General features: G+C 33.8%; 1 protein-coding gene and 1 pseudogene across 1 annotated transcript; one reads left to right on the top strand and one right to left on the bottom strand.

Annotated features, from left to right (window-relative positions):
* Positions 1–250: 250 nt before the first annotated feature.
* LOC113774333 lies at positions 251–3,238 on the bottom strand (annotated as a pseudogene).
* Positions 3,239–8,377: 5,139 nt separating this feature from the next.
* On the top strand, positions 8,378–10,960 carry LOC113774332 (amino acid transporter AVT1C-like). The gene is made up of 6 exons (XM_027318880.1): positions 8,378–8,419; positions 8,540–8,604; positions 9,224–9,426; positions 9,937–10,151; positions 10,431–10,547; positions 10,710–10,960. The coding sequence occupies exons 1-6, from the start codon at positions 8,378–8,380 to the stop codon at positions 10,866–10,868; spliced, it is 801 nt and encodes a 266-aa protein (XP_027174681.1). The 3' UTR covers positions 10,869–10,960.
* The last annotated feature ends 2,891 nt before the right edge of the window (positions 10,961–13,851 follow it).

Below are 13,851 nucleotides of genomic sequence, written 5' to 3'. Positions count from 1 at the left end.
GGCCAATCTTTCTCCATTGTAATAGCAAGAGCTCCTTGGTAACTATACTTGAGCAAAGCATTAGAAGCTTTTGAATGAAAACATCAATGCTAAAGGCATACAAAAAACCAATCTGAGCCAATTCAGAGTCCAATATGCTTGGTGGACTTCCCAAAGTTGTGGAGTTGGTTTTTGTACTTGAGGTGCAAGCCCCTTGATCTTCTGTGTCATCACAGATTGAAATCTGTACAGATGGGCCAACTGGGAATGCTCATATACTCAAAGCTTGCAAACACATTTGCTCATGTTTTTCTGCACCAGTGACGTTATCAGCAGAAAGCAAAGGGGCTTTTTGATGCATTATATTCAGAACGACTAAGGGCTGGTTTTTCCGAAGAGCATGCTCTGTTAAATTGTATAGACACTTTTGCTGTCGAAACAGCTGATTTACTGCCTCACTCGGCAGTGCCTCCTTGGAACTGGGTGAACTTCTTGTCTCCTCAACCAAGTGATTAGCCTCCAATTTGTCAACTTCTACTCCCTGCAAGACGGAGTGTCAAAATTCGGACGGAGGAGGAAAACTAATGCATTTCCTAAAAAGAAATAAAGAAAAAAAAAAACAAAATCCAACAACAGCTGATAATTCTTTCATCTTGTGACCTTGTTTGACCATGCAAGTTTGGTTCACATCTTTCCGGTTTTATCACACTTAAAACCAGCATTTAGCAGCTCAATACAAGAAGGATGATACATTAACACCACTGCTGGGCATTTCTGTACTGGACAGTTAACAACACAGGAACTCAGGGATACAATAACATATAATATATAACTTGTTTTTTAAAAAAAAAGCCTCATCTCAAAGCTTGAAAAACTCCATTATGAAGATCTACGAAAAGACAGGTAGGTGACTTCCTCATTGCTTATGAGAGAAGGAGAAGGCTAAGTGCTAAATTTTAATAAGATAAGACCTTGAAAGCATACAAATGAAAGCACCAAAATTGAATAATGAAAAAAAAAATGGCAAATAAAAAATAAAAGAACAATGAAACTGAAGAAACAAAAAAAAATTAAAAAATAACTGGAGAATTTAGGGAACGTAGGCAAATCTTATGTTAAAAATTGCTTTGGACAATCATGGTGAAACTCTCTTTACTAAATGTAACAAACGACTTGCATGATATTCTTGGTTCACAAGTCAGTTAAACACGACTTCTTAATTTGTCACACAAACATACTCAATTTCTTTTGTTGAATGCCCAATTAAGGATCATCTCTATTTAGTGATTATCATTCTGGCAATGAATACAACAAAGATACTAGCAACTTTTACGCAAAAGCTCATGGAAATACCTCATCTTCTGAGAGATATCCATCAGGAACAAAGAAGCCATCTTCACTTTCATCATCACCATCACCCCTTGAGCATCCTTCATCCAAACTTTCCTCTTCTCATCCTTTTTCACCCCTGTGCAAACAATTTTGTACAGATAGTTTTCAGGACAATCAAGCAATAATTAAGCTTAAATATGCACCATACCTCTTCCCATTCTTCATCACTATCAATCTCATAATCCAATTCTGGATCCTTTACAAAAGGGTGACGTGCACTTACAACTTGACTGAAAAGAGAGCAATAAATGAAATTAGAGCCACTCTGAACCTAATAATCTCCTGGATGACATTCAGCTATAGCCACAGAACCAAATAACGTAATGGCTACTATTCCGCAATAAACTTACCTTTTCTTCAACCTAAACCTGTAAAAAGCAGGCCTATGACTCTTATCAAATTGCAATGACTGTTTACCTCATACACGTGCTCGGCTGCTTGCAGTTATGCTGTCTGAATTTGCAGTAGACAATCTACTATCAGTACTAGAACCAACCCATCCACCAACAAGGTTCTCAATATTCATCTCTTCCTCACGAGCCAGTCCTTTAGTTAGCTTAAGTTTCTTGACAAGCTCAGTCTTAAGTTTCTGACGAATGCCCCAATGCATGTCTGTTTGAACGAATTGAATTACCTAGGCGGTGCCCAGAATTTAGATGCAGGCTGCAAAATGTAACCAAAACTAGTTATTCTTTTGGAAAAACAATGGTTGCTTCATTCCATGAGCACAAATGAGGAAAAATAGCCTCACTTCGATATATCTTCCACCTTAACTTCAGTGTCCATGGAGAGTACAGAGTCCATTGCCAGAGTAATTGAGTCAGTTTTCTTTTTGTCCATCTTAGGAGATGGATCAGTTGCACTTCTTGGAGGCTAATCATTTTTTGAAAATGGATTTGCACCTCGTTTAAGAAAACGCTCCATGAGTGATGCTTGCTTTTGCAGAGAAAGTTTCTTTTTGTTTTCAGCTTCTTCCTTCTCCTTGCGCCGTTGATCTTTTTCAGCTTCCTCTTGGTGCCTTTTTATCTGTTTCTTCATTTCAGATTCTTTTTTCTCACGACGCTTCTCCTCTTTGTCTGCCTCATCTTGAGACCGCTCTAGCTCTTTTTCCTTTGGAGGATGTAGAGAGTAAGAGACTTGTGGATAACAAGTATCACATACAGAAGATCTCAAGAGTCTCAATTACAGAAGGTTCCATCAAATTCAAAATGAAATATGAATTTTCTCCAGGGAAACATTGCGTAGATACAGCATCACAATTCTAACAAACCCATCAACTGGTATAAAAACTAAACCTGTAACAACAGTTATTGAAAGACAAATACTTCGAAAGCGGGGGCTTACATTTTGCAACTTCTCCTTCAGAAGCTCCTGCTCCATCCTTCTCTTCTCTTCCGCCTCCTGCCATTTGTTTTTCTCCAACTGCTTAATTAACAGCTTTTCTTCTTGTTTTGCTTCCTTTAATGACCTTCAACCGTTACAAGATCACCCCAAGATAAGGGAAAACCATCTCTATAACAATCAATGGTACCTAACTATGGATGCCACATACCCTTCAGCCTCATTTTTCTGCAGCGCATTACCAACCAGAAGACGAATCTTTGCTTCGTTCAATGTTTTAGCTAGCCTTTCTGCAGCTTTCATCAGCTCTTGGTGGTTCTAATGGTTCTTTGATTTTCCAGTGCTGCTATCTGGTAAGAGAATATAAGTACTTTTGTAGATAAATAAATTAGTAAGGGTATTCTTATAAATAGTTTGTTAGTTTTGTACTACTATAAATAATTCGGACAATGCTTCAGTAACGACAGTTATGATAACAAAACAATTTTTTACCAGATATAATAGGTGGTTGCACTTTAACGACCATTTGATTACTTCCTATCCACCTAAATAGGATAACATTTAAAAATAAAAAAGTAAGTTTTCCATCTAAAATAGTAAGTTAACAGTAATAAATTAGGAAATTTATTTGAAATAACGATACGATGTTTTATTAATGATTAATTCTTAGTACCTTAGTTAGTAAGTCGAACTACAAGAAAATTGGTCATCAGTGACAACTTTTCTCTGTGACGAAAAAAAGTTGTCACAAAAGGAGATCCTTTATTGACAACTTTCTAACTCGTCACAAACCTCTAATGGGAGCCAACTCATTTGTGACGACTTAGAAAAGTCGTCACTAGTAAATTCCCGCCAAGATTTAGCAAGGGCGCGGGAGTGTTTAGAACACACAATAGTGACGACATTAAGAACATCATCACTATTGCTTGGCCTATTTACGGACCATTTTTTGTTGTCGTCACTGATCACTTAAAAAAAAAGTTATTAGTGACAACATTTTGTAGTGATGACAATAAGTCGTCACAAAAGGAGCTTCTTTAGTCGCGATACCTAAAGTTGTCACAATTGCATCAAAGTAACTAAATGTTTAGTGACGACCCGTTATTTTCGTCACAAACTACACTGCAAGAAATATGGTCATTAGTGACAACATTTTCTAGTGACGACAAAAGTTGTCACAAAACGTGGGTGTTTAGTGACGACAAGGAAAGTTGTCATAATTGCTTAAAGCAACTAAGTCTTCAGTGACGACCTTGAAAAACGTTGTCACTAAAATGATCTATATAGTGACAACTTCTAATATCGTCACTGTCACTCTACCAATTCGGATTTAGTGACAAGAATTAATCGTCACTGTTTAAAGTACTTATTTCTAAGTCACTTTCATTAATTCTACTGTGCCACCCTAACTTTTGCGATTTAGCCCTAAATGTTGTAAAAAATTCCATTAATTCCATTATAATACCTTAACTTTTACAATTTAGCCCCATATGTAGTACACCGATTTCTTTAATTCTATTATTACTCCCTAACTTTTGTAATTTAGCCCCATATGTAATTCACCAATTTCATTAATTCTACTATGGCACTCTAACTTTTGCAATTTAACCCCCATATGTAATACACCAATTTTATTATTTCTATTATGGCACCCTAACTTTTACAATTTAGCCCCTATTTTTTTATTAGGAAATTGCGAATGGTATCTTGATAAACTATGCATAAATATTTTATAATTTTCTCAAACTTAAGTAATAATTTGTTATAAACTCTAAAGATATATCTTTCATTATAATAGTTATAAGGCAGGCAGGTCTTTTTATCAATGGAATAAGAAATTTATGCCAGATTTATCCTTTGTACTACATGCCAAGTAGTATTAGCAAAGGAATAACAAAGTACTACAAAGTAATTAACAAAATAGCCTTCAGGGAGTGTAGTTTATGGGCAAATGAGCATTATCTATTCGGCATTTTACTCTCAAACATATAATTTATGATAAATTTATAAATGTTTGTAAGTAAAATTCAAAAAGTGTTACACTGATTTCTTACAAAACGAAAACTGACAGGTTATCTTTTCAACATAAATTAAATTTTTTTAAAAAAAGAAATGGCCCATAAAGTACCAACTCTTTGTGGGTTTCTTCCATTACATGAACAAATATTCTGCTCTTTATGGGCATTTCACTCTAAATCATTTAATTTATGTTAAATACATAAATGTTTGTAAGTAAAATTCAAAAAGTGTTGCACTAATATTTTTATGAAAGGGAAACTGGTAGGTTTTGTATTTAACATAAATTAAATATGTGAAAGCAAAAAAAAAAGAAATTACCCATAAATCTATGTCTTGCAAATCTATACTAGTAAAATAGTTTCAAACAAAATTAAACATTAAAATAAACTGTAATTTATGCACATTAAAATATCTGTAATTTATACACATTTTGCAACTACTACTTTGTGTTTTCTCTATAATGAATTTTTTAACTATTGAGAACTTAAGTTTTGTCTTGCAAATCTATACTAGTACAATAGTTTTAAACAAAATTAAACATTAAAATAAATGTTTGAAAAAGAACAAAAGTACATTTATCACTTGCAGTAATGTAACAAAATTTTCTCAACCATTATCAATATTTTCACAAAAGTATTAAAAACTAGCAATTGACAATATTAAAAACTAGCAATTTAATTAGTGACGACTTTCCTTGTCATTATAATCTTGAATAAATTAGTGATAACATTATGTCATCACTAAATTTTCTTTGATTTTGACTTAACAATAATGTCTTATTAATAGCATTTGATTATTTTTAATGAAAGTCTGTTATAACCATAGAATTTGACTTTCGTTATTTTCAATTAATGATGTATTTTAGTGCTGCAATTATAAAAAATTGCAGGGCTAAAATATTTGCAAATTATAAAAGTATATTTTCACTTATATGTAATTAACAAATTTTGCCACCTATATTGATGAAAATTTGTGTTTTTGTACTAAAAAATAAAGAATAATACTATAGCAATAAAATCTATGCTTCAAACCAAATTAAAAATAAAAAAAAGCATGATGATTGGTCTCAAATGTTGGGAAAATGATTATCCCAAATAATATTTCGCTTGCATCATAAACACATTTTCCAACCCACCTTTTTATATTTCCAACCACCTTTTTATCTCACATACATCACATCACAAAAAATGCTACAGTAATTATTCCAAATAATATTTCAAATAACACACTATCCAAACAAACCCCATATAATATTTCATATAATTTGAGTTTTATTATTTTCAATTACATTGTAGACACCAAATTTTTGATTTTTTAACTTTATTTGTTTAATTAATTTAATAGGTTTATTTGTTTCAATTCTAGGGTTTTTTTATTTTTTATTTTATTTTTTTTATTTTTGTTCTGGTTTATTTTATTTTTTGTCTTCATACTAAATTTCAGAAAACAAAGAAAAAAAGAAGAAAAAGAGAAAAGAAAAAAAAAAGAGTGAAAGTGACAAGTGGGGAGGCATGCATTTGGACAAGTGTCTCTTTTATGTTAGGGACACTTGGTAAGTTTAAGGAATTTTTGGGGGAAAAAAATGAAAAAAGGAAAAAAGGAAAAGATGGAGTTTTTAGGGCCATAGGAGAAAGAGAGCAAGGAGAGGCTTCGGACACAAAAAAAAAAAGGGGAAAGAAAGCTAAGCAAAGGGAGCAGAGGGAGAAAAACAGAGAGGGGCGGCTAGGTTTTGGGCATGAAAGCTTCGGCGAACTGGGAAAGAAAGAAAAAAGAAGAAGAGCGCGAGGGATAAAAAGGAAAAGCAGAGGGAAAAGAGGAACCAGGCGGCGGGCTGAGCAAAAAATGGAGGAAACAAGCAACGAAAAAAACACACAAAAGGGAAATGGGGGTTTCAGCTTCAATCATCCGATAAAAATTTTTCCAATCACCACTGCCAAATTTCCCACCACCTCAACCGGCTGCCGGCTGCCACCACTCTCTTTCCACCCTCCGTCCTCAAATTCCCCCCAATTTCCCCAAACGAATCCTCCACAAAAACCCCTCATTTCCCATTCTGCTCCTCCCCACTTCTAATACAAGCCTTTTCTGCCAACGCCTCCACCACAGCCCTTCCCCTTTACCGCCGTCTCTATCCGCGCCAAGCCCAAAAAAAAACTCATCCTCAGCAACCTTTCTGTTCTCGGTGAAAAGGGCAAGAACAGCTACGACGTCGAGACTCTCATCAAATTCTTCTCCACCTGCTCCTCTTCCGTGGATGGCTTGAGCAGCAACAGCAGCGGAGATTTCCAACTCACCGAGCCGTCACCACCCATCGGATATCCATTGCCGCCTGCGAATTTCACCAAGAAAGCCTTGTAAGTCGTCTTCCCTCTTTGAACTTCAGTTCCCATTCAAGCACAAACGTCTGAGCTCCCAAAGCATGTTTTCCGTGTCTCTGTTAGTACAATTTTCTTGTTGATTGTTTATGGTTTTAGAATATACAGGCTCTAGGTGTCGATTGGACTGATTTATCTCGTGTTTATAACAAATTTTGGGCTAGTCATAACCTCAATTGAGCACAATATGCTGAAGTTTTTCACGCCCATTTAGTGTTTGATAAAATGCCCGAACGGAAATCTTGAACCAAAAGAGGAGATTTTATGTTTTTTTAATTTGAGAGAGACTCTGGCCAGTCCAAAGCATATATTTTTCCAAATATGGAATCAATGTCCCCTTGTGTCGAGAAATTTGATTTTATTTGACAAAACAATTGGGAAAATAGTTTTTTTTCTCTAGCTATTTATCAAGAAAGAGCATAACATACTATTCACTGTTTTTGAGTTTTCAACATCATTCGTATGTTAATATGAAGCTTCATATATAAGGTAAATATGCAAATCCACCGCTGGAGAGAATTCGACATGCTACTTTTCGGTTTTCTTGGTCAATCTTGTTTTCTTTCCGTGAATGAGAGTATATAGCCATGAGAAGTGAAACATAAGATGTTCCCAATGTTGCCTCAATCTTGTTTTCTTTGTTGTTATTAGCAATAAAAGATGTTTAATATTCCAAATTCTGTAAACAACCTGCTATATTGCTGAATAATGTTACAGATAGAAGTGTTGAATTCTAGAGGGGCAACCCTCTCTTTTGTTCTGTACTTTAGTTGCTGCCTCTGATGCTAAGCGGATTTTGTTCTGATTTTAGGCTTCTCAAGAGCTTAGCTTTTTTGCAGCTGGCAATGATTTTAGGCACTGGAGAAAGAAAATAGTGAAGATGGAAATAATTCTGATTCTAGCAGTTATTCTAATGATAATGAGGACGAAAGGCCGGAGAGCAAATCTATCACCACCTCTTGGCCTCAAAGTTACAAGTAGTATCATCTTATCGCACATATCTATATTTGTTTCTTTCTACATCTAGCTATGGTGTTCTCTATGTTTGTTCTGTTCTTGTTGTGCAGATTCTGTATTTAGCAGTGAAGCACTTGGTTTCTTGAATGCTGTTATATTTATATGGTACCAGATATTTAGCTTTACCTATTCATTTTTGGCTAGGAGAGATATTTAGAAATGGGATTGAAATGCTTTCATCATTCATATTTTGAAGCTTCTTCAAGTTTTTTCATTCTGTTTCGGCCATGAATATCAATAGTTTATGAGTTTGAATGGATCCAGTAACATCAGTAAAGGATAGCTATGGGCTTAAGGTAGGCTATGTAATGTTATCAAAAGGCCAGAGCATTTTATGTCTTCCCTGGATCCTTCTTCAGCTTAGCGGAACTTGGTAGGATGCACTTATATTGCTGAGTACTGCCTCTATTGAAAAGATTTTCCTTCGTCATGAGGGATTGGTGGTTAATCCCTGTGAACCATCTTTGGAAGTGAAGGAGTTGTATTTGTCCTTGCTACATTTATCAATGGTAGAAACCATATTTTGGATATTACCTTTCATCGAACGGCTGATTCTGGAAGACTGAACCAATTTCCATAACTTGTGTGTCATAACATCTGGCCAGAACTATACCAACTTTTAGACAGTCTGCTAGATATTTTGATTGAAATAAGTGCCAGAGATCCACTCTCCTCCTCCAATCATGTACCAGCGTTTCTTATTTGCATCGGTTTTCAGTTGTTTTTGGAGAGGATAAAAAATACTGGTTTGATCAAAAGTACAACCATCACTCCCTCATGTGCAATTCTACCAGCTGCAAATAATTTCGCTCTTAGCTTTTAAGATTTAGAATCAATTCCAATGGTTCTTTGTTAATTTGTTTTAAACTTGCATAACTGGATTATATATTTGAGAAATGGTTACATTAGTCATCTCACTTGGACTGTGTTCAAACTCTGGTTGATAATGCTTGGTATCTCATATCCTTGTATCAGGCAGTCCATCGATTTATACAGTAGTGTACCATCTCCAAGTCTTAACTTCCTGGGGACGCCTACGTTATCATGTTTAGGCAGCTCATGTATCTCTTATTCATTAACAAGAAGATACACTCCTGAAGTACTCCCTTCTTCGCAAAACCTCTATTACCACCAGTAGCAGATGCACGTCGGCCACCAGAAAGGCGTAGTTCACATTCTCTGCTGCCCTCCATTCAAGGGAGGCCTTCCTTAAGAAAAGCAACTGCTGACAAGAAATCATCCAAGGTCTCACATGAGGTTTCTCTTCCTAGCCAGAGTTCATATGGACAAGCTGTGGTGAATGGTAGGTTTATTTGATTGAACATCCATCAATCTACATAGAAATGCAGGAATATTAAAGAAGCATTTATCAGAGGAACTGCATAATTAACTTGTATGTTGACGTGAATGTTGATGATTCGTACTTCAGTAATCTGTCCTTATTCAACTTCTAGATGTAGGAATATGAACTTGCTCGCTTTACTGTAAATTAAAAAGAAAAGCCTAAATTTGCTATAATCTATTCACTCACTGAGAACTTTGATGGCTTGCATAATATTCTAAATCCTTTTCTTCTATCTGTAGATATATATTCTACCTATACATTTGATCCTTTTCCCTTTTCACTGATGTAAGGAAGTTCGTCCTTGCAGTTCCTTGCAAAATGAAATAAAATATCAAATCAGAAACTATCATGAAACATCTAGAACCGTTTGAAGGCCTTGACAATTCTGATTTTGCCTTTGCATTTAGCTGCTAATGTGCTCATGGTGAATGAAGACACATAAAAATTATGTACATTTACTTTTCACAGGCATAAATGTTCTTTGTGGTGTTGGAATTCTTTCAACTACTTGTGCTGTCAAAGAAGGTGGATGGGTTGGGCTCTCAATTCTGTTTATCTTTGCTGTTGTTTCTTACTACACTGGGATTCTCCTGCATTCCTGTTTGGACAGTCAACCTGGGCTCGAGACTTACCCGGATATTGGCCATGCTGCCTTTGGTAATGTGGGACGTATTGCTACATCTGTAAGTATATTGTAAAATTGTCATTTTCTGAATGCTTGTTTGATGGTCCCCTTTGTCTTTGAGGATTTCAGAAACTTTTTATTGGCCTTAACAATTTTGGAGCCAGAGTGGTTTTTTGGACTCTCTGAAGTTTACTTGGGAGGGTTGACAATGATAACTTTTGTTATAGCTGAAGAAATTGTATATGATGTTACAATTCGATACCTTCTTATTAACTCTAAATGGAAATGATACCTTTCTGTCTCTAGGGTACTGATAGTTAATTTGTTGCCTTTTCAGGTTTCACTCATGCCAGATCCAAAAGCTAGATCATATTTATGCAGCCTCTTTGTCACTGCTGCTTTGATTTGTTGCGTATACTTCATCGGAACTGCATTCCTTGCGAAGGATGACATGGTAAGTGTCTTTCTTTTAGTTCTTTTTAATTCATTCCATGGGACATGGACTTTGCTTTAATTACCCTGCTGTTATAATGGTTTGCTTCAATGGGTATCACAAACATTTCTGAGGGCACTTTGGGCTTTGACGCTACAACTTCTGGTTAACTTCAAATATCAGGCGGACTTTGTTTCTCCTCTTTCCCCTCTTTCAAGAGCTGTGTTGCAGGATTTTGGTAGCATTTTACTAAGTGCAACAAATATTAGTTTCGAAGAATTGCAAGATCTTCAACATTCACATTTGGATAATCTGTACTGTGGTATATTAGAAGAGAGATGATGTCAAGATGTGGTAAAAATTTAGCAAAAGCCTTAGTTATATTGATTTAACAATTTTTAAAGAAGACAGAACCTAATTATTCTTTATTGCTATCCTTTGCTTTTTAGGTTTCTATAACCCTCTATAAAGCATGCATCATGATATATTGATTTATGCCTTTTAACGTGCCTTCGCATCGCGCTACTGTAGTTATTATTCAATAGAAAATGTTAGCCAAAGGCTATCATTCAGGAGAAAATATTCACTACAGAATCAACTGCCGTTACTCCATTTTTTGTATCAGTACATAGCTGCTCTTATAAACTAATAATGTATATTGCTTTTGCGTGTTAACCAAGGATATTTTCAATCAATACTTAACTGCTCTTATCAACTAATATATACTGCTTTTGCATGGGAGGGAACCTTACTAACAGGTCTCAAGCTCCCACGCCTTGCGTGGGAAGCAGACCCTAGTATTTGTATAGATTGGACTGTGATTTCTAACTTCTTGCTGGTGTTGTAATATGTGGGCCCAAATTATATGAGGTTCTTAATGAATTGTAATTTTTGTCTTAATAATCTAAGTCTCATTACTTGTTCTTTAATATTGTACTCCTCCCCTTACCTACTTCTTTTACTCTTTTATGACAGATAAATGCTATTCATACTAGCTTTTGGAAGATATCTATGGTTATGGTTGAAGAATGTTGAAGACAAAATTGCCTTTTGCTCATGGAGTGGTTCATTTAAATGTTCTTCAATTTCTTAAACTGTGATTGCTTTTGTAAATGTACCTTATGTACAAGTGATATTTTGGACAAATGTTATTTTTGTAGGCATTAGTTGGGTAATGTACACTTGAATTTGGCATTTGAGAATGCTATATTATTACCATGTAATCTAATGCAAATACTTTTGGTTATCAATCGTTCATGTTTATTTGTATGGTTTGTTTAAAATCAATGATTTAGCAATGATTACAGGTCAAATTATGACTATTAAGCTATTGAGAAATTATCTAATGACAAAAAAAAGTTGTCATAAAATAGAAAATAAAAGCTCCTTGTCATAACAGAGACTGTCACTAAATCTAAGCTAAATTTGTGACGACAATTGTTGTCAGTAAAATAGTTATATACAATGGCTTTCGGTGCTTTTTAGTGACGACCTTAAGTAGAGCATTTTTGACAAAAGGTCAATTCGTCAATAAAATACTTCCGGATTGTTGTCACTAATGACAACTATTTAGTGACGACATTTTAGGTCGTCACTAAATAGTTGTCATTAGTAACGACAAATCTGGAAGTGTTTTATTGACGACTTGATCTTTTGTCAAAAATGCTCTACTTAAAGTCGTCACTAATGAGAACTATTTAGTGACGACATTTTAGGTCGTCACTGTTTACTTTTACCGACGGGGATTTAGTGACGACTTTGTGACGATTAAAAAGTCGTCAATAAAAGGTATTTGTGACGATATTTGTATGTTCTGTGATGACTTTGTGTTGTCACTGATGAACAATTTTCTTGTAGTACTCATAATATACCTGTATAATACATTATTATAGGTATAATTAAAATTTTTTTATTTATATATTTTAAAATACTATGAAAAATAGTTTGACTTTTCAACATAATCTCGTAAATTATGCAATAAAATTTTGTTGTATTATAAGTTTTTAATCATTTTCAATTTTTGAAAATTTTGCAAATTTGGATAACAATAACAACAAATCTTCCTAGTTATATATAGAATATTACTTGTTTATATATCACAATTTTTATAATTTAACACCTATGAATATAATAAGATGATAAAGTTTTAATAAATTTACATCTCAGACACAAGAAATAACAAGAGTTAAAGCCCAAACAACATGAGAAATAATATAATAATAAAAATGACAAAATTAGTATAACAATTAATATAAGAAAATCAGTATGATCTGGACTTTTCTCCTTGGGAGATTGTTCATAAAAATGGGATCCAACAATTATAAATGACAATCACATGCATATATAATCTATTGTATAATTTAAATTAAATTTAGTTCACGTATAAAATGGTCCTAAAATAATTAGTACACTATGATACAATGTTATTTTAACAACAAATTTTTTTTTTTTAGTAAAAGTCTCAAATATCCATGACATACGTATGAGGGATATTTTACCATATTTGTATCTCATATCTAATCATTAAAGTTAATTTGAGGAAAAATATTTATGACAATAGAATTATTTTGAATTTAGTCAACAAGTTGAGATTTTTTAAACAATAAAAGTGAAATATTTTGGGAACTTAGTTGTTTATTTTCCCATAATTAAAAATTGCTATATTTTAGCAACTGTTGCCATTGACTTTTCATCCTGTAGACTAATTTTTATCAATGCAAAATTAGTTTTATTAACAATAATTGAAGTTCCATTGATCCAAGGATTGGCATTCTATTGCTATTATTTTATATATAAATATTTAACCTAAGTAATAAAATAAATAATAGCTATGTAAAAAAAGGAAATTGATGCTCAATTGATTGTGGTGTAAAATATTAGTATACAATTAATTAGAGCTTGAAATGGAATTAAATTTATTTAGTATTTTACTGCTAACAACTTTGACCCCATTTAATGATTAAAGAAAAAAAAAAGAGACATAGAGATTGGGATTGGATCCTTAGTGTAAAAAAGGAAAATTCCTCTAAAGTAATGCTGCGTGAAATTCTGGATGCATATAAAATTAGAAATGTGATAACTTTGCAATTCATTATCATTCATGATGAATTTCTTCGATTCCACATAGAATTGCAATTTTTTTCGTTTAGCACGAAAATATTCTTTTTTTCGTCATATTGATGGCTTTTGCTTTTAAGATTATCTACATGTCGGTGGTTAGTATTATTGACAAAGTTAGAGGTCTAGAAAATGTTACTAATTTTAGGAGAAATTATGCATTGTAAAAATGGTTTAACAATTTTCTGCTAAGCATAACTACTGCATA

Source organism: Coffea eugenioides, chromosome 6 (assembly GCF_003713205.1).
Source record: "Coffea eugenioides isolate CCC68of chromosome 6, Ceug_1.0, whole genome shotgun sequence".
NCBI lineage: Eukaryota > Viridiplantae > Streptophyta > Magnoliopsida > Gentianales > Rubiaceae > Coffea > Coffea eugenioides.
This window is presented reverse-complemented; position numbering and strand designations above follow the sequence as displayed.

Excerpts from the sequence above, each read along its gene's own strand:
- LOC113774332 (XM_027318880.1), top strand. The coding sequence starts at position 8,378 with ATGGATCCAGTAACATCAGTAAAGGATAGCTATGGGCTTAAG. Across the intron at positions 8,605-9,223 it reads TCTTTGGAAGTGAAGGAGTT|TACTCCCTTCTTCGCAAAAC; the intron begins GTATTTGTCCTT and ends ACACTCCTGAAG. Across the intron at positions 10,548-10,709 it reads TCCTTGCGAAGGATGACATG|GCGGACTTTGTTTCTCCTCT; the intron begins GTAAGTGTCTTT and ends TTCAAATATCAG.